This window comes from Anser anser (genome assembly GCF_964211835.1).
Source record: "Anser anser genome assembly, chromosome: 17".
NCBI classification, from domain to species: Eukaryota; Metazoa; Chordata; class Aves; order Anseriformes; family Anatidae; genus Anser; species Anser anser.
Genome location: NC_139738.1, coordinates 7,803,330 through 7,821,756, shown reverse-complemented (window position 1 = coordinate 7,821,756; position 18,427 = coordinate 7,803,330). Strand labels below are relative to the sequence as shown.

Here is an 18,427-nt window from a genome sequence, read left to right as displayed (position 1 = left end):
GTGTCTGAGCACAGCTCCATTCCAACTCGCTGCCACCTTCCCACCAAGCCCAGGAGGGGCAGGAGCACCTCGAGGGGTGCAGCGGCACGGGGCAAGGCAGCAAGGAGGAGGAGGAGGGGGTGGAGGAGGAGGAGGAGGAGGGGGAGGTGGTGGTGGCGGCAGAGGCGGCCGCAGCCTTTGTGACTTCAGGTCTCAAGTATGCGGAGCGCGGAGACAGGTACGGCACCAGCAACATCAAAGGGACACGGCTCCACTTCCCTGGGCCCCGCAGCCACTCGCTCAAAGTCCGAGCTTCAGAGGCCGGCCGCGCGGCGGTTCAAAGGCTGGCAGCGACGTATCCGACAGGAGGGCTTCCTCCTCTCGGGGCTGTCACCAACTGCTCCGAGCGCTCTGCTATTACACTTGCAAACGAAACGGCTTCTGTGAAATGAAACGGCTTCTGTGCCTTGCCGTGGTCCGAAGTACGGCAGCGCCTGCAGGAGCGCATCGCTTGCTAACTGCACCCGCTCCAACGGCCTCTTCGGTGGATGCTGCTGAGAGGCGCAGGGGGCTCTTCCCTGCTGAGCACAAAACGCGTTTCCAAGCTCCGCGCCCCGGTAACACCATCGAGCCCAGTATCAGATTATCTTTCCTTGGGGATAAGAATCCAAGCACGCAGAGGGTGCAGCACAATTAACTACTTCTGAGCACAGAGGGAACATCTCCCTTCAGCTGATGCTGTTTATTCGGTGGAGATGAGGAGTTAAAAGCCAGTCGAGCTATTTTTTCCAGCTGATGGATTTTCCTGGCTCACAAAGCAGATACATACTTTTCAAAAACAAACAAACAAAAAAGATCTCTGGCTTCCGTGGACGTGTGGAAGAGAAACGCCAGCCTCTGATCGCTTCTGACACGAGCTCTGAACGCTACCTATTTATGATATGTCCTTATAAGCATTTTTTAAAGCCCATTTATTCAGCCCTCTAATGCCACCGGAGCAGCACGCGCAGAGATCAGCAGCCACAAAAGAAAAACCTCACTCCAGGGGCACGCTAACACGAATTTCCAGACCAGCCTTTTACCTAAGTCAGGCACAGCCCCGAGCAACCCCAAAAAGAGGGCACGTAACAAACATCAAGCGGAGCTTAAAAGACGAAAATAAAAACGCAGGGAAAAGCTGCCGGGTGCCTGATGTGACGGGACTGCACAGATGAAAGAATTGGTTCAGAGCAGCACCAAATGGGGAAACTCTGCAGGAGAGGAGACGGAGTGAAGCCAGGTGTTCGCACCAGCTCAGGGGTGAGGGTAAGACATGGAAGGAGCTCTCGGGTGGCACGAGGGAGATAAAGTTTGTGGGAATTTTATTTGGGCAGACTCGGCTTTCTGGACAGATTAGAGGAGTGCTACCAACGATGGCTGGGGGCCGTAGCTGCCCGGCCTGACGGATTTCTCCAGCAGCCCTGGCTCCAGCAAGAGGATGCTCTTCTCGACGGGCTCCAGTGAGCCGACTGCAGTCATCCCGAGCTGATTCACTTTCCAAGCAGCGACGGGATAAACAAACACAGGCCCACAGCCCGGTTTCCAATTTCAAAGGGCAAGCTGAGAAATTAAAGCAAGCTCGTCCGGCAGCCAGGGCACTGCGCTGCGAAGGAAGCCAAGCCCCAGGTTCCAAAGCCGCCCACGGCCCGCGCAGAAAGCCGGGAGCAGGCCCAGGGCAGGCTCGGGGGGCTCGCAGCTGCCGCCCGCACCAGCGCCACGGGCAGCGCGGCCACAGCCCCGGGAACGTGGAAAAACCCTCCTCTGGAAGCTGGCCTCGCCCCGCCAGCAAGCTGCATTTGTTCAACAAATTACATCCCATTACACGGATGCACTTAATCTTGCAGGGACATTATCAGCGGAATGTATTACTCCCAGGGAAAGAGCCGGAGGGATGCTGGGCTCCAGCAGCCAGATACGGAAGGCGACCTCTGCCAGGAACCTGGCGTTTCCCGAGCTTTTTGCAGCTCTGCAAAGTCACGGTGTTTCAGCGTAACGGCTGCAGCAGAACGAAACGCTGTGCAGGCTTTTGCTCCGAGGAGTTTGTGCTGTGCTTACAGAGAACTGCAAAGAATCGGTCACAGGCAAATTCCTCTCTAGAAGGGGAGAAGCAGAGGCCGCCCGGCTGCCAGGTCCCCGGCGGGAACGAGGGGCAGCGGGGCTGGAAGGGCGCCTGCGCTCACCGCGCTCGCACCGCTCGGGCGTGCAGCTCCCTCGGGGAGCTCCTGCTCTCCCCGACGGCTTGTCGGGGTTGCAGCCTCCCGGCGGGCAGCGCTCGGCCTGGGTTCACTAGCCCGGCTTTCAGGCCAGCAGACTTAAAGGAACCAAATGGTGAGCCCTAATCTGGAAACCTCATCCGCCCCCGGCGCGTTATCTACCGCGGCCGAGGCACAACCCCGACCACGCTCGTGCGGAGCGGCTTCGTCCTGCCGCCGGGAAGGTCGCGTTTTGCCTTGCTCAGCGTATCCTGAAACTCGTCTGACAGCGTGAAATCCCCAAATCTTTCTCCCTCTATGGGAAGGGAAACCAGAGAAGGAAAAAATCCCTTGGCTTCACGGTCCAGCCTGGATTTTTCCGTGGTAGTCGGCAGATCTGCCCGAAAGCTTTTCCCCCAGCGGTGTGCTGAGCGAGACAACGAGGAGCCTACGGGCAGAGGAGCAGCACCCCAGGCAATCCCAGCCCCAGCACCACAACTGGGAGATGCCAACGGAGCACCCCGATGAGAAAAGGGGGCATCTCGGTGGCACACCTCACACTGGCTCTCTCCAGAAGTCAAACCACAGCACTCAGGACTCGCTGTAACGCAGCACTCAGCTGCCCCGGATCCAGCATCTGACGTTCACCTGTTTTTGTCCTGAGACGTTCAAAACGAGGCACCGGGATTACGGACGTTTTCAAGACCGGCTTTGACTGGGGCTGCTAAACCTTAAGGCTTTTAAGAGCCAGGAAAGTATCATTTTCCCTTACCAAAGCCACATGTGACTTAGTGTTCCCTCCAATCTGGGTTCAAAAAAAATTCCTTTCTTTTGCCAGGAAGCATTAAATGAGAAAAGAGATCTATGCCACAGAGAGGACTTCAGCTTCGCAGAGCTTTGTAGAGTTCAAGAAAAACTGAACAGGATCTGAGTCGCCTTCCCGACAGGCGCAGCCTGCCTCAATCAAAGCCTCTGCAGGCACACGTGTCTGCTGCCTGCAGAGCGCTGCTCAGTTAGCGTGGGGGAAAGAAATCTGTGCACCTCTGCAGACCGAGCGGAGGTTCCCTGCAAGAATATAAAATCCAGGGTACAGAACCTACCCCCCCCTTGAGGCTTAGGGCAGCTGTCACGCAGCAAAGTTTCGGCTGCACTCTCGGTGTTGAATTCCCACCCGACACCAGCAAAGGCTCGGGGCGTTGAATTGAAGGTCCAGCGTCCCGCAGCCTTTCCCGGGCAGGCAGAAGTCAGAAAACCCCATCAGTCACCTCCAGGCTTTTGCAATGTCACAGTCATCTTTTTGGCCCGGAAATTCTCACGCAGCCCAACTTTAGTGTCCACAACGCTGTTTGAAAGGAGAGGCAGTGCCCTGTGAACCCTGTGCAACAGGATCACTGAGTCAACCTTTGCTAGCGTTAGTCAGAAACATCCTTACACAGCAACGGCGGTGTTGGGCAAACGGCAACGAGATAAGGGTGCCAGAACGCCCTGGGGCTTTGCCCCTTATCTCTTAATAGCTGAAAACAAGGATGCAATTTCTGCACCGTGCAATTTCTGCTGCAATTTCTGCACCGTGCCCAGCACACGACGGTGCAGGAGGGGTTTTGTTGGTGCCTATCCCGGCTGGGAACATTTCTCACGGCGCTGTCACCGGCAGCGTCACTCCCAGGTGCCGAGTGCTGCTCACGGTGAGGTCACCCCCATCCTCTTTGCAACCTCACCGGGTTTTGGGAAATGCAAAGCTGGCCGTGCCGTAAACGGTATTGCTGTTGCAAGCTCCCTTTCTCTCTAGGTGGGTGGAATCAGAATGACAACTAGCTATCCACCTTTCTCTGTTTTATTACGTGTTTTTCCCCCACCTCAGTGATACTGTACCCTGCAGACTTTCAGGTGATTTGAGTAACAGTCCGACATCCTACACAAAACAGCTCTGCTGCTAATTAAAGAGCTCAGCCGTCAAAGAGAGAAAGGGCTGATCAGCTCCTGCTACTCGTCTTCCCTCAAGGAGGCAAACGGAGGAATGGAAATTGCTGTATCAGACTACGATGTGGTAATAACAGAGTAATTGTAGGGAAGGGACTGAAGTATGTGTGGGTTTGCAGAGGAGCGTGCTCGGTCTGTGCTGAGCTCCACACTTTTCACTCAAGTCACGCTCCCAGTTAGCTCCCGTTCCACTGCCACAACGGGAGGGACATGGCAGGGCAATTTCAGAGGTCTGAGAACCCCTTCCAGCCCCACACAAAATTACTGGTGTTTCAGGAAATGGCTGCTGTGCAATTTGGTGAGGTTACAGCTACCAAGAGGCTAAAAAACCTCAACCAGCCCTCTCCTTTAAGGAGCATCCTGTGTGCGCAGTCAGAAAAGCCTCCCCAAACAAGCACAAACAGCTCAGCGTCAGGAAGAGCCGGGCTATGCTCATTTCAGAACTGTGGCTGCAAAGAAAATGCGAGTACTTACTGAAAACCCGGTCCTTGGGTCCTGACCTGCCTCTCCTCCGGTGCGCTGCACCCGAGCATGACCGCAGTGGGTAGGGAGAGAAGGCACCTGCACAGGTCAGGTGTGCCTACTGCAAGTCCCCAGACGACACACGAAACAGCGCTCAGCCCACCTCTTTGCATCTCCCTTTTCACCTGCGCCTCCCGTGCTCGCTGTCTCCCCAGTTTTTGTTTTCAGGCTGACCTCCAAAAGCCATCGGTGTCTGCACCGTGCTTTGTTCACACGAGGAGCGCGCTTTTCTCCCTTGTTCCAGTAATTCCAGCGCTTAATGCCAAACTTGCTAAATATTTCATGCAAGGAATAAATATTCACCTTTGGACTGCAGACAAGCATGATCTAGTGCTTTGTCATCCCACGTGCCTACCGGATTTAAGAAGAGGTTTTTCAAAGCACGCATTTTTGTGAAAGATGTAGAATCGGGTTATGAGGCATGAGCATTTCGAGTTCTCTGAAAGCACCTCGTACCAGCGACTGTACACCCCAGAAAGTCAATATTGCGCGTTCAATCTTGAATATTACCTACGTGACCTCGTGGACGGGGCCATCAAGGCACAGGCGCAGCAGCTAGGAGCAGCCAAGCCTCCAGCCCAGCCGCGTGGGTGCCCTGCGAGGAGCTCTTGCCGATAGGTGTCAGCACAGCCTGCCCGAAGCCTCGCAGGCAGGACCTTCCCCGAGTCTCCTCTGAGCTCCTTCCCAGCCGACAGGATTTATTTACCTTGTCGTAAATCCATCCAGGTAGCAGGGCTTTGAAATAAAAGCCCCAAACGGAGCTGTGCCTGTTACCTAGGGGGGAGCGCCGTGCAGCAGAGCTGGGGAGAGGACGGAAGAACCACGTGCAGGACGAGCGGGGCGGCTGTGCCCGGCCGGAGGCTCTGCCACGGCCCCGTACCTCCCGCACCGCCTGCAAGGGCAGCACCCCCGATTTTGGCACCAACCTTCAGAAGGAGCAGGTTCAGGCTCTCAGCTTTCTTCCTGCGCAATGCTTTGTTTCTATCAGAGACGGCGCCGCGCTGAGCGCCGCTACATGTGGCCGGTGCACCTGTTGGCATTTTTAAACCTTCTTTCCAGAAGAGAGAAGGAAACGAGATTTCACAAGTGCCTTGGCTGCTCTCACAGCCTCCCACCAGCTTTCAGATACCTTGGCTCAAGTCAACCACATTCGGGCGAGCAGACATCCCGCAGAAACGAAATTCTCTGCAGTTCTGTGAAATCAAGAATCAGGAAAAAGTCCCCTGCAGAGAAGCTGTCACAGTTTTTACCTAGTGTGTTAACATCCTGAATACCTGTGTAGCAAAAAAACTCTTCCAGAATCAGCCTTAACTTCTGCTTATGGAAATACCAGTTTGAAAAATGACAGGCTTGTGCTTTCGAGGCCATTAAAAAGCAAATCACTCTCCAAGCGCTTGCTTTCACAAGCGGTGGAATGAGTATTTCTAAATGGAGATTTATATGCAACATTTCAACAGCACGTGCTCAAAATTTCACCCAAATCTCAGACATATGAGGCACTCAGAAGCTCCCAAACTCCTTGGCAGCTACCGGGTGGCCAGCACCATTAACACGGCCTGCCTACCCATTTGTCTATATAAGGACTCCTAGCATCAGGAACCTATTTTTGCAGATCACGGTCGTCTTATTTACCAACAGGGCCACAAATATTTTTCCCCGGTTTGGTACGCCATGCTCGTCAGCAATATTTTCAGGCGGCCCAGGGTCACACTCAAAATGAGAGCGTATAACCCGCGGTGCTGCAAAGCGGCACGCAGCGCGCGTCCCTCGATAGCCCCCGCCCCGTCCCTGCGCGGGGCTACCTCTGGGCACCGCTCGGGGAAAACGGGGGCTAAAAATTCCCTGCACGGGCCCTGGAGGCTGATGAAGGAAGTAGTGGGAAAAATTCCTCCGCTCACGTCTGGAGGGATCTGCGCCCGGGGACCTCGTCTCTCAGAATCTAAATCCGACGAGGTTAAAGCAACAAACTGTTTTTCAAGCCTTTACGCCAGACCCGCGCCGACAATGCCCTCAGAGGGGTCTGTTTTCTGGCCTGTGCTTCTGGGGAAAAAAATGAGCGAGTGCTCCCAGAGATAAAAGATAAGAAACTGAATACAAGGAAGGACCGAGGGAGGGAACGAGCAGACCCCCAGCTTCGGCTGTCCTCGCAGCACCGCACGGCTCCCAGGGCATCGGGAGCGGCCTCGCTGCCCCGCGGGCGGTGTGTTGGAGGGGTCTGGGGGCTCCTTCCTCGTCTGCATCCACGTTTCAGTCAGCCAGGGGCGTGCAGATCAGCCAAGGACCAAAACAAAAGGGCTCCTCCCTGCAAAATGTTTCTAGAGGGTATCTTATTCCGGACACAAGCAAAAAGGGGGGGCAGCCAGCGAGCTATGGAGCGGAGCCGGGACGGGCAAGGAAAAACCATCTCCTGGAGGGCTCCTTGCTGGGGCACACCCAGGCGCTGCCAGGACTGCCTTGGCTGCAGCCTGCGGGGAGCCCCAGGCCCTCCACGTCTGAGATCTCAACGAAAGATCTGGCATATGACAGACTGAAACCTAGCCCTGTGCTCCACGGGGAGGAGCGGATGCTTGGGATCTCCTCCGCCTGACTCCACTTCTGCACCAGCATGCAGCTGCTCAGACCTTCCCGTGCAGTTCAGGGCCTTCAAGAGAACCTCAAGTCCCTGGGCCAGTACCAAGGCGAGAGGAGAACCAGACTTGCTTACAACATCCATCTCCCTTTGAACCGCTTCTCTCCCAGGCTCCTCCACCCGTTTTCCCCCTGTGAAAGCCCCCAACCTGCAGAACACCATTTATTCCTACCGCGTCAGGCCAAGCTGTCAGGGACACGACAAGAGGGCATCAAGAGGGCAAAGCAGATTTCCCCGCAGAGCTGACACCGGAGGAGGCGCGCTGAGGGACGCAGGCTGGCTGTCACACCGAGCAGCGCGCTTCCCACGGCAGGGACTGCTTTCCCGAGCTGTGCACGCAGACGGCAACTTGCTGAACGTCCAGCGATGGCAGGATGGATGCAGCACACTGAGAGCAGGAACAGGAAGGCAGAAACCGCCCGGCGTTCCGGCCTGCTGACGTAAAGCCAGCTTTATGCCGCGTGGTGAGGGTCTGACACCAGGGCGAGATCCGCCACGAGCGAGCTCAGCACCCCCTCGGGCAGAGGCAGCGCCTGCACGGGCGACGCGAGCCAGCCCCGAGCCCTGGGCCCGTTCCCAGCTCCTTCAGAGCGCCTGCCTCCGGCACCGCATTCCTGCACCGCTGCACGCAACAACGACGGAGAAGCGACGGCAGCGGCGGCCCTGCGAACAAGACGAGGACGGGACCCTGACTGTGACTTCCAAACAGGCTCTGCCCCCATCCTCAAGCCATAAGGTGGATGTAGGAAGGAGGTTATGGGGCGATTTCAAGAACTCCGTGGCAATTATGGTGTTGTTCCCGTAACCGCAGCGCACGGAAGCGCTCTGGGAGCCCAGCCTGCGCACGCTGATCAGATCCCAAAGGAGACGCAGGTGGGCCAGGGGCAGCCTGCAGCCAGGCGCCAGCGGGGACGGAGGGAGCGGGGTGCCCAGCGAGCCGCGGTTGGACACGGAGCAGCACCAGCACCAAAGGAAATCCCATCCCCTTCCCCGCGAGGGAGCTGGGGACAAGAAGCACAGCTGCTCTCAGACGAGCGCACGTTTTAGAGCTGCAGGTTAAAGCTCTGTTCCGAAACACGCAGCGTGAGCAGGTTTCCAGCTGCTCCCCCCCGTCTGCGCTGCAGCCGCGTGCATGCACAACGCTGAAGAGGTGGCACAGATATTTTCCCTTCTTAACCCTGGTACAGGTAGACCACACCCATTTCCCATTCTGCCGACCAACTACAGAGCCCAAGGCTTTGCCTCTGAAGCATTTATTTAACGACTGCTCTCCCAAAGCAAGCTCTCTTTGGTACACAGGCAGAACACGTCCAAGAGCCGTACAAAATGCAGGGAAGGGGGCAGCAGGCTTTGGGCTCTTCCTGCCTGGTTCGGTGAATGCATGTGCAGGACAGATCCCTGCAAAATTTCTCAGGAGAAAACGGATCAAAAATCCACTTTCAGACGTTAAACACAAACAGCGGAAGAGGCCGCGGGAATGGAGGACGGGGCCTGGCAAATCAAAGGGAGGACAGATGTGTGTTGTAAACCAAAACCCGCGCAGATTAAGCATCTGATCACCAACGCAGAGCGATCCTACTGAACCTGAGCAGTGATGGATTAATGTCCTGGAAACCAGCCCTCCGCGCACAAGCAATACTTTCCCAATGAGGCGGCAGCAGATGGATTCGTCACAGCTTTGGGAAAAAAAGAAATCAACAGAAAGAACACTTCACCTGCCAGTTCTTCTCTTGGCCTTGAAACATTTCATATTTAATAACACAAGTTTCATTAGAGACGTTTTTCAAAACCGCCCAAGTGAAGAAAGAAACAAATTAGCATCCTGTCTGCCTCGCACAGACTAACCCAGGGACCAAGAGGCACCAAGAAATACCTGAGCTTCACGGAGCTGCAGCTCGGAGCTGGCCAAACAAGCTCTGAGCTTGCTCTCTGGAGGGGCAGCAATGAAGTTAAGCTCCACGTGCAAGAACGTTGCTGCCTTTGCAGAGAAGGGTGTAGCTTGCTGTTTTCAAACGCAGCAAGCCCGTCTGCCTGCGCGCTCCCTGCAACGATGCGTTTTGCACCAGAAATTGCTGTAGATGTTGCCCAACTGCAGTTTTCACTCCCAAAGCCCCTGGGAGCAGCAGATGCCTGCATAACTACAGCGCGCTGCTCTCTGAAGCATTTCTGTGTGCACTGTCAGCCAGATTTCCCTTCAGAAGATGTACTTTGCCTCCTATTTCCAGGCTGCAGCGGAGCATTCTCAAAAGGCTCTCCGCCCCGGTGCTCCTCGGCACTCCCAGCCCGACAGACGAGCGCCTGCGCTCCCCTTTGCTGGTAAATCTGCGAGCCCAAAGAGGGAAAAAGCTCAATACATTTAACTGGAAAAAGCAATTCCAAGCAGCCTGTGCTGTGACAGTGCCCGCCCTGAAGGATGCCATGAACGTGACGAGTGCTGCAAATGGCAGCAGCGCCACTGACTGTACCTGTACAGACACAGCCATCGAAAAGGTTACAAAGCTGAGAAGCTCGCGGTTCCATTTCAGAAGGGCAGTAATTAGCTACGAGATAAGCACGCTCCAGTCCCACAGTTGGCAGCACTGCAGACCCACCAGGATTAAAGCAGAATTTCCACTGGGGTCAAGGCTTTCCAGGCTGGAGGGCTCACACAGCATTCGGTTGCGGTGCCAAAGTCAGGAAGGACAGAGACTTGGGATAATGTGGAAAGTTTTAGTCTGCAAAGGCAGGAACAGGACCTATAACTACTAAACCCAAAGGGGAATAAGGAAGAAACAAACCAGATCTGGAAAAGTCACCTGGACAAAGCGTCTTCCTCTTTTCCAGGCTGGGTTCAGTGCTACAACAGCACTCTTTATTCAGGTCTATCCCCTGCCATTTTCATCCAGAAAGACACTGCACATATGGCGAGGAATTTCCATGGGTTTCATTAACCTGCTCTACTTTGAAGCGTTAGACACCTGAAGCCAGTAGCTGCAGTCATAATTAGAGACACTATTCTGTGCCAGGTATCAGATTTTCACTTCTTTTGATTCCCAGGAGGCCAGGAGCTATGACATGGCTTTAGTGCGCTCAAGGTGATCCCAAGTTTTTATTAAAAAGTTAGGTGTGCCTTCAATTAAAAAGGGCTGCTCAACGCTGCACTACGTTTAGAAATGCACATGTACACAAAGATCATTTCACAGCCTTCCCCTCAAGGGTATCTGGCTGTAAATGGAAGCAAGTTGGGCTAAATTTTGAAAGTTTATTTTCAAAATCGCCTCTCCTCGTTTCCTTCCTTGCACACAAGGGAACGTGTGTGTTTTGCTCAGGAGCACCTCACAGGCTACGTTCTGGTGTCTCGGGACCAGCAGCAGCGCAGGGACTGGGAGGCACTGCTTTAGAGACTCCTGCACTGGTCAGATCAGGATGTTGCCGTCCCCCCCCCCCCCCACTTTTTCTTTCCCAAAGCAAGGACATGCCTTAGATTGTTCGCGGCGTTGACCCAAGGCAAGTCGCTCTGCAATGGGAACAGGAGCATCGCAATACAGGGTCAGAGCAGAGTATTTCAGTAACAAGCCTCAGCAGGGACCGCTACAGAAAAAAAAGATGCAGCGCAGTCAAGGACAGCGGCTGAACAATCCGCACGATCTCAGGAGATCCTCAGACACAGCGGCTTCTAAACCCATCCAGACGTGCAACTGTTTCCATCGTTCAAACGACTGGTTGTTCTTCAGAAATGCCACTGCTCCCTCGGACCGTCCCGCAGCCCTGAGCGCTACGTACACCGACGTGCAGGTTCAGAGGGCTGCTCCCGCCGTGCCTGCTGGCTTTTGGCTGCACCACCTCCCTGCGCCCCGTCCCGGGAGGGCCCAGGCCATCGCCGCGGGGGCCAGGCCATCTCCGCTCAGCTCCACAAAGCACCCAGGAGGCCCCGAAAAAGGAAGCTCGCCCCGTATCAGCACCGGCGTTATGAAACTTCACCGAGTGTTTTGAAAACTTGCCGCTGTTTTCCAAAAGGAGATTACAAAAACAGGGCTTTCTGCTCGGGGCAAGGTTTTTGGACAGCCTCGTCAAGGGCAAAGCGCTCTGTTTGCACTGCACGCAGCGGGCGGGCTCCTGGTGCTCTCATGCTGCAGCCAAGAGAGCCTCCCACCGCACCGGGACCACATCTGATACAGCCTCCTTGGACAGGTGACAGCAGTCTCTCCTCCCTCCTTTCGTCTGCTCCTTCTGTTGACACAACACCATCAAAGGCACCTTCCCCTCAGCTCACGAGGGGAAACCTGAGCTCCAAACTCTCCCTCGAAACAGGGGCCAGAAACCGGCAGTGCTGAAGCGGTACGGAGCGGGGCCTGGGGAAAGAGCAGGGCTGGAGCAACAGATGCGGGAGAGGTTTTTGCACACTTACTGTGTCACATTAAGGCTACCCCAAACGCTTTCGGTACAGACTTGGTGCTGAAGCTGCCTGCTCGTTTGGGCTGGAGCAGCAAGAGGCAGGGAGGACGAACCAGTTGCTGCGCCCTGGCACTGCCAACGTCTAGAAAACGAACGGAGAGGATCAGAGCATCTACCCACCGAGCATCGCCTGCCAGCCTGTTTTAAGCCTGAAATCTTGAGAGAGGTGAGAAGTGCTCCCATCTCCCCAGCGAAAGCTAAGGCGGCCTCGTTGCAGGGAGACAAAAGCACCAGGAAACGAGCGCTGGGAAGCTCTGCCCTCCTGCCGGAAGGGCGGACGCGGGCTGCTGCATGGCAAGGCTCCGTGCAGCAAACAGGAAGAGCTGAGCCGCGAGTCTGTGGAGCTGCTCCGATAGCGGAGCAGTGGGAAACCACGGTGCTTGAGGGTGGGCACTGCGACTCCTGGGGCTCTCTCGCCTTCTCCTGCAGCTGGAGGGACGATGGCAGCAAAGGAGGGGATGGTGCTCGGCCCAGGGTGGCAACAGAGACCGAGCAGGGAGGATGCAGACTTCATGGTTTCGGCTAGCACTCCTCTCCCTGCAAAGACCTGGTCTTTGTGTTGTCATTCCTTATTTTATAAGCACGGTACAAGACCCTGATATTTAAAAAAAAAAAAAAAAAAGCTTTCCACCTCTGCCCATTTAGCCTCTGGGAGCACAGGCAAAGCTATTGGCGTTTTTCTCTCCGATTTGAAAAAGGTACTTCCCAGCTCGGTGCACGGCTCTGGCAGACAGAGGCCAAGTGGTGCAGGGCTCCTGAGGAACACAACCCAACAAACACAGGAAGGGAGAAAGGCTGCAGGAACACACAGTTGCTTCAGGAGCCTGAAATAGCGCGGGCAAGCCAGAAAGACAGCTGCCTGGGGATACGGTCTCCATTCTGCCTATAAATTACCCACAGCGGCCCGAGGGTGACATGAACGTGAAACACCGAGTGGATGATGGCGTTGAAGGGCCTGGGTCCGCGCTGGTGGCTGAGGCAGCCTCTCCCAGGAGCTGCCACACGGATCGCAGGGCACAGAGATGGAAGGGATCCCAAGCAAGAGCGTTTCACGGACCTGCAAGGGAACAGGGCAAGTCTTCCCTGCCGCCAGCGCGGGGCTGAGCCCTGGGTTGGCCACCCCCACGTGCCAGTAGCCCTGTGCCAAAGCCCTCACCGCAGGAGTCCGCGCAGCTCCTGCACTGACCCATTGCGCCAGGCGTGTGACGTCTCCGTTTTAAGCAGCTTTTGGTTTCTTCCACGGCTGTTTCAGCTGCACGAGAACTCGTTTTCAGGGAGCACCAGAGGACTATCGACACCAAAGTCATGCCTGTGCCCTTGCTGCAAGAGCAGCGTGCTGTGGCTTGAGCTGCAGAGGAGTTGAGACTAACCCTTGCCTCCAGCTGGATAAACAAACTCCAGCTTAAACCACCTCCAGTCCTCGATCAGGTTCGCCTCTGCGCAGAGGGGCCAAAAATCAAAGAGCCCGGATTAACTACGCAAATAAAGGCAAAGAAAGCATCCCCGACGCTGGAGGAAAGCGCTCACGGAGAACAGCACCTGCCTGGGGGGCCCCTGACCCAAGGACGACACCGTGGCTGCCGTCGTGCACTCGCGAGTCAGCGCGAGACGGTGTCACTGCCCTGCGTAGGAAACGCTGGGAGTTCCTGTGCACGCTCCAACTCCTCTGCAGCCGGGAATGACGAATTTTACATCCCGGCAGCAGGCGCTGAGGGCGCACGAGCACCTCTCCTCCGCGGCCGGGCAGCCCCTGCTGCACATTTCTTGCCCTCGAGAGGCACACACAGAGCCCTCAGGCTGCGGCCAGCCTTGCCCACATCCACGCACACCGCACCGAGGGCTGCGCTGCCTCTGCGCACCCTTGTGTGCCTGTCTCCATCGGTAACTCCCCTGCAGGGCTCCCACATATAAAGGCCATCCATTATCCCTCCCTACGCTCCCTCCTGCTCGAGCAGGATTTGCGTGTGGGAGTGAAGGAGGTGGAAAGTAACTCCGAGTGGCCAGAAGAGCTTGAGGGAGAGGAGTTTACAGGCATTCCTGCTCACGTTCCTAAAATAGAGATGCTGCTGCCCACCCGCCTTTGGAAAGCGTTACACCCCACCGGCAAAAAGCGCTACATAAAAGCTGGGCACTAACTCTCTTGTTCTGCTCCAGTCTAATAAGTAAAAGGTCAATGCCATTGTTGTAGATCTAAGCAAAAAGCACTTTGAAACCTCAAAAATTAGGGTTTTTTGAAGCAATTACCTGCCTCCTCCGTCTCCGAGACTAAAGAAACATGGGCCCATTATTTCTTTGAAGGCTAAATATTTACTCCTGGGTTCAGTGCGGCAGCTCACGGTGGGGATGAATTACCCAGCTCTGATGTCATTTCATCTGATGCCCGCAAGTAAGAAAACCCAAATGAAAACAGCAGGTATGGAGAACAACAACAACAACAACAACAAGCTTTCTCCTGGCAAAGCCCCGAGAGGGGCAGGGACGAAGCTGCTCCAGCTCACTGGAGCCACGGCCCTGGGCAGGGTCCAAGGCCTTTAGCACAGCCCCGGCGCCACGCTCGTGCTCCAGGGCTCCCTGGTTAAGGGCACAGGCCACCGTGCACGGTGACACCTCTCCGAGCCACAAGTGGCCTGGTGGAGAAGCCACTGTTGCACCCCGGGGACAGACCTACCCCACGGAGCGCAGAGCCCGCGACCTGCAGCAACGGGGTGGGAATTCCTCCCTCAACCTCCACGAGCAATTAGCTCGCACACACCCCGTGCTGGAGCAGGCGTTAATCAATCAACGTCAGCTCTTCTTTTAAGATCCCTCCTGCGTTATTTACATCTGACTCCAAGTTTCAAAGCTCTCTGCTTTTGCCCCCTCCAGCCACTATTCTTTCCCAGGCAGCGGGTGCCAACACTCTGGTTAGGGCACCAAAAAGGAGCTATGTGCAAGAAACCACCACCGGCACAAGCGCGGGTGACTCATCTTCTCTGAAGACCGACGAACAAGAGCGCTCTCTGTTCGGTGAGACTGCCTGAAGTTTCAGTTGCGATCTGATCTTGCTCCATGCGCTCATGACAGCATGCAGAAATATTTCCTCGGGGGATCTTCCCATGGGACTTAACTCTGACACATATTCCCACAGGACTTGTTCTTTTAACAGCGCTATTTGTTAGTAAGGCAGTGGGAATCCTACTTTGTGAAATACCAACGGAGTGACTGAGACGCAGAGCTGGGTGCCGGCGGCTGGGTTCATTAACGCGGTGCGAGCGCTAACTGCGAGTCATGCCCCACATTCAATCCGACGGAAGAACTCACTGGGCTGCAAGAATAGTCGTCCCGGGTCAGCCCAGAGGTCTGCACAGCCCAGTATCCTGTTTATGCTACCCATGGCCTCTCCTCCACCCTGAGCAGAGGGAGAGGAGCAGGCGAGCGCTGCGGCACGGAAGGAGGAAGAGCAAGAGCCAGTTTCCACAAGCATGCACTGTGGTTTATTTTCTTCCTCCATTTTAAGTCCGAGCCTGCTTAGTTCTCACCTGCAGACATAATACGCTGGACGTGCAGACTCAAAAATCAAATTGAAATGTTTAAAGCCTGTGTAGACTTACATCCCACCAACACCTCATACCGAGCACCAAGCTGTGCATTAACATTTCGAGTTACATCTGACCAGTTCTCCAGTAACACCAGTACGCAGGACATCTTGATTTCACAGGACTTCATAATAAAAAAAATGGTTAGACAGGAAAACACATCTTTAAACCATGATTGAGTATCTTCAATACTGGAGGCGCAATACTTACAGCACACGAAGCAGGGGCAGAAGGAGTCTGCACCCAAGCAGACAACTCAGCAAGGAACGCCTGATGGGTGCTGAGCTCCTTTTCCTTTTGTTCTTCCCTCTCTTCGTTAAATGTAAAGCTTTTGCCAAAATGGCCAGTTTTATACTCCCTCCCCCCCCGCCCCGAGCTTCCCCCAATTCTTCTGCTTTTGTCAAAGTTATGTTAGTCAAATTCAGCAATATATGAAAAACATGCATCTTGTGTGTGACATTTGGAGTTCAAAGCCCGTGTGGGAAACCATTTGTGGCCTTTTCCTGCTCCGCTCAGAGCAGGACTGCAGGAACATACCTGTTTTCCCACGCTTTCCTGGTTGCTGTGGGTAGCCAGCATGGGCATGCCTCATCCACTCCTCAAAATACCTAAGTGGCAACTACCGAAGGTACTCAAAAATCGCAGCTCTGGGACAACACCACTTACTGGCACAGCCCCTCGTGACGGCAGTTAAGTGTCACTCATCCCACGTGGCATGAACCAGCACTGAACACCTTCTCCAGACAAAGAGGGAAACCAGAAACAACTCAGCCTGCCTCACCGCACACTGCTGCAGGCAAGAGGACACCCAGACTGTCACAAAAAGGACGTGACCTGAAAACCATTCAATGATAAAACACGCGGGGAAACACGGACTGGGACCCCTCAGCCCTGCAGATAAGATCTGACGAGGGCTTTGGCAGCAGGGCAGCTGGAGAAGGGCTAGGGAAGGCGGCCGGGCGCTGCCCCTCACCTGATGCCAGGGGCCGGATCCACTCCTTGCTGTTGAGGTCGAGTCTCCAGAGGTCGTTGAAGGCAGCGTTGCAGCTGCTCTGCGTGCAGCCTCCGAACACGTACATCGACTGGTTGGCGTCATAGTAACACGCGCCTAGGGGAAAGGAAACCCACCATTAGTCCGTCCTTCTCCCGTCTTCATGGGTTGGGTGAAAAAGATTTTCTCCCCCCCCGGTCCGGGGATTCAGACAGGAGAAAAGCAAACAGGCTACAGCAACCCCAAAACCACGGGCTAGCTCAGGAGTATCCCCGACCGGTGTAAACCTCCAGCAAGAACCTTCTAAGACGATTATCCCCTCAAGCAGACCTGCTCCTGAAAGTGCAAAGAAAGCTGCCTTAGAAGCTTACAGCTAATTAGATTAGCCACGATTAACGCTTTCAGCATGCTTACCTTTTCTAAGCTATTTCACATCCCTTGTAGGGCTGTAAATTTTACTAAGTGACAGTCCTGTACACCTACACTTGGTGGCTTATTCTTTTTTCCAAAGCTGACAGCATTTCTCCTTATCTCATCACAACTAAGTGCCACTGAAACGCAGGCATCTCGCACAAGCATCCCCTTTGCTTCTTAGGGGCCAGGATCAGGCAGCACGAAGGGGAGCGGGGAGGGAACACAACACTTGACAACCCCTCAGAGAGGGAAGAGAGAGAGCTTTTGGCTCAAAGCCGAACTCAGCAGCAAAAAAATAATCAGTGTGCTGAGCCAGCTTGTGATACCCAGGCACCTCTGACAAGCCCTAAATTAAACATATGCAGAGCAGACACGGATGGTGCAGCTCATCTGCCTTGGAGGATGCGTGTGAGCACGCCAGCACGATGCGAACGCGTTCAGAAAGTCAAACCACTGCGATTAACGCGAGAGGCGCTGAGGATACGAGCGGTGCTCCCCAGTTCCTGGTCTATCTCCCCTCACAGCCAGCCCCAGCCCCGCCGAATTCACACAGCACCCCCCTGCCTGTCAGGGCCGAGCCCCGCACCGCGGGATGCCCGTGGCTCTTCGGGGCTCCCCCACCACTCGCGGGCAGGGCCCTGGGACCCCGCCGGGGCCACCTCGCGCAGAGCGCACGGGGCAGGACGGTGGCGCAGGGAGAAGGAGCTCGTCCTCCGGCGGTGGCTCTGACGGACACGCGCACCCTGACTCTAAGTTTGCAAGGATTAAATTTCCACGGGCAATTCCGGCACAGGCGTTGTAACCTGCCAATCCTCTGGCCTGAAAAGAGGGGCGATAGCAACAGGTACATGCCTCGGCTGCATTCCGCTTTTAGAAATTCAATCCTCCCTTGACCTGACACGGCCTGAAAATCTCAATTCTTGCGTTTTCTCAAAAAGTCTTCCCCTTTTTTCCTGCAGAGCTCTGGAAAGGAAAGCACACAGCTTTGGCAGCAAGGACAAGTTTGCTGCTGAAGGCCGGATCTACCTTGCAAGGAGCTGCTCTGCTGGTCACAGCATCTCCCGGGGCATATTTAACAGCCCCCAGTCACCACAAACTCAGCAGCACACAAATGGATGGTCCCAAAACACAAAATCCTTCCTGCGGTCCCTCAGCACGAGCCCTGCTATGCCAGGGAAGCAGCATGCCTCCGCCCTGGGCACCCACCTGCTTGGATGTGTTCAGACGAGGGTAAAGTACCCAAATCCCTCCCAAAACGGGACCGCATCCCCACTGACACTCGTTGCAAAGAGGATTCGCTGCCTGAATCCCGCTCAGAACCAACGCGTTTCCCAGCAAAGCCCAACCTCACACACAAGAGCCTTCAGCAAAGCCCCAAACCCCACCGTTTGCCTTCTCAACACGAACAGTGCCTGCACAGCGACTCCTCGCGCGCTTGCTATCAAGTCAAGCAGGGGGGGAACCGCAGTGACTCGCCCGTGCGCACGTACACCAGGGTGCAGGAGAAAGACGCGGGGTTTTACGCTCCGGGAAAGCTGAAGGGCATCAGCTGGGGCTTGGAGGGAGCAGGAACCATCGCCCTCACCATGACAAGCGATATATCGCACAGCAGCGAAGAGCGAAAGGAAAAGGCAAAGTTCAGGCAGGCAGCCCCCGGTGCGGGGCAGTGCAT

At 55.3% G+C, this 18,427-nt stretch overlaps 1 protein-coding gene across 3 annotated transcripts in view; it reads right to left on the bottom strand.

Annotated features, from left to right (window-relative positions):
- FBXO42 (F-box protein 42) overlaps nt 1-18,427 on the bottom strand; it is a 50,979-nt gene that overhangs the window by 10,185 nt on the left and 22,367 nt on the right. For 2 of the 3 annotated variants that reach the window (XM_083802653.1, XM_083802655.1), the window contains exon 4: nt 16,324-16,458. The exons of the other annotated variant lie outside the window; for it this stretch is intronic. In XM_083802653.1, the coding sequence (XP_083658779.1) occupies nt 16,324-16,458 (135 nt within the window). The remainder of the gene's footprint in view (nt 1-16,323; nt 16,459-18,427) is intronic. 3 annotated transcript variants of the gene reach the window in all.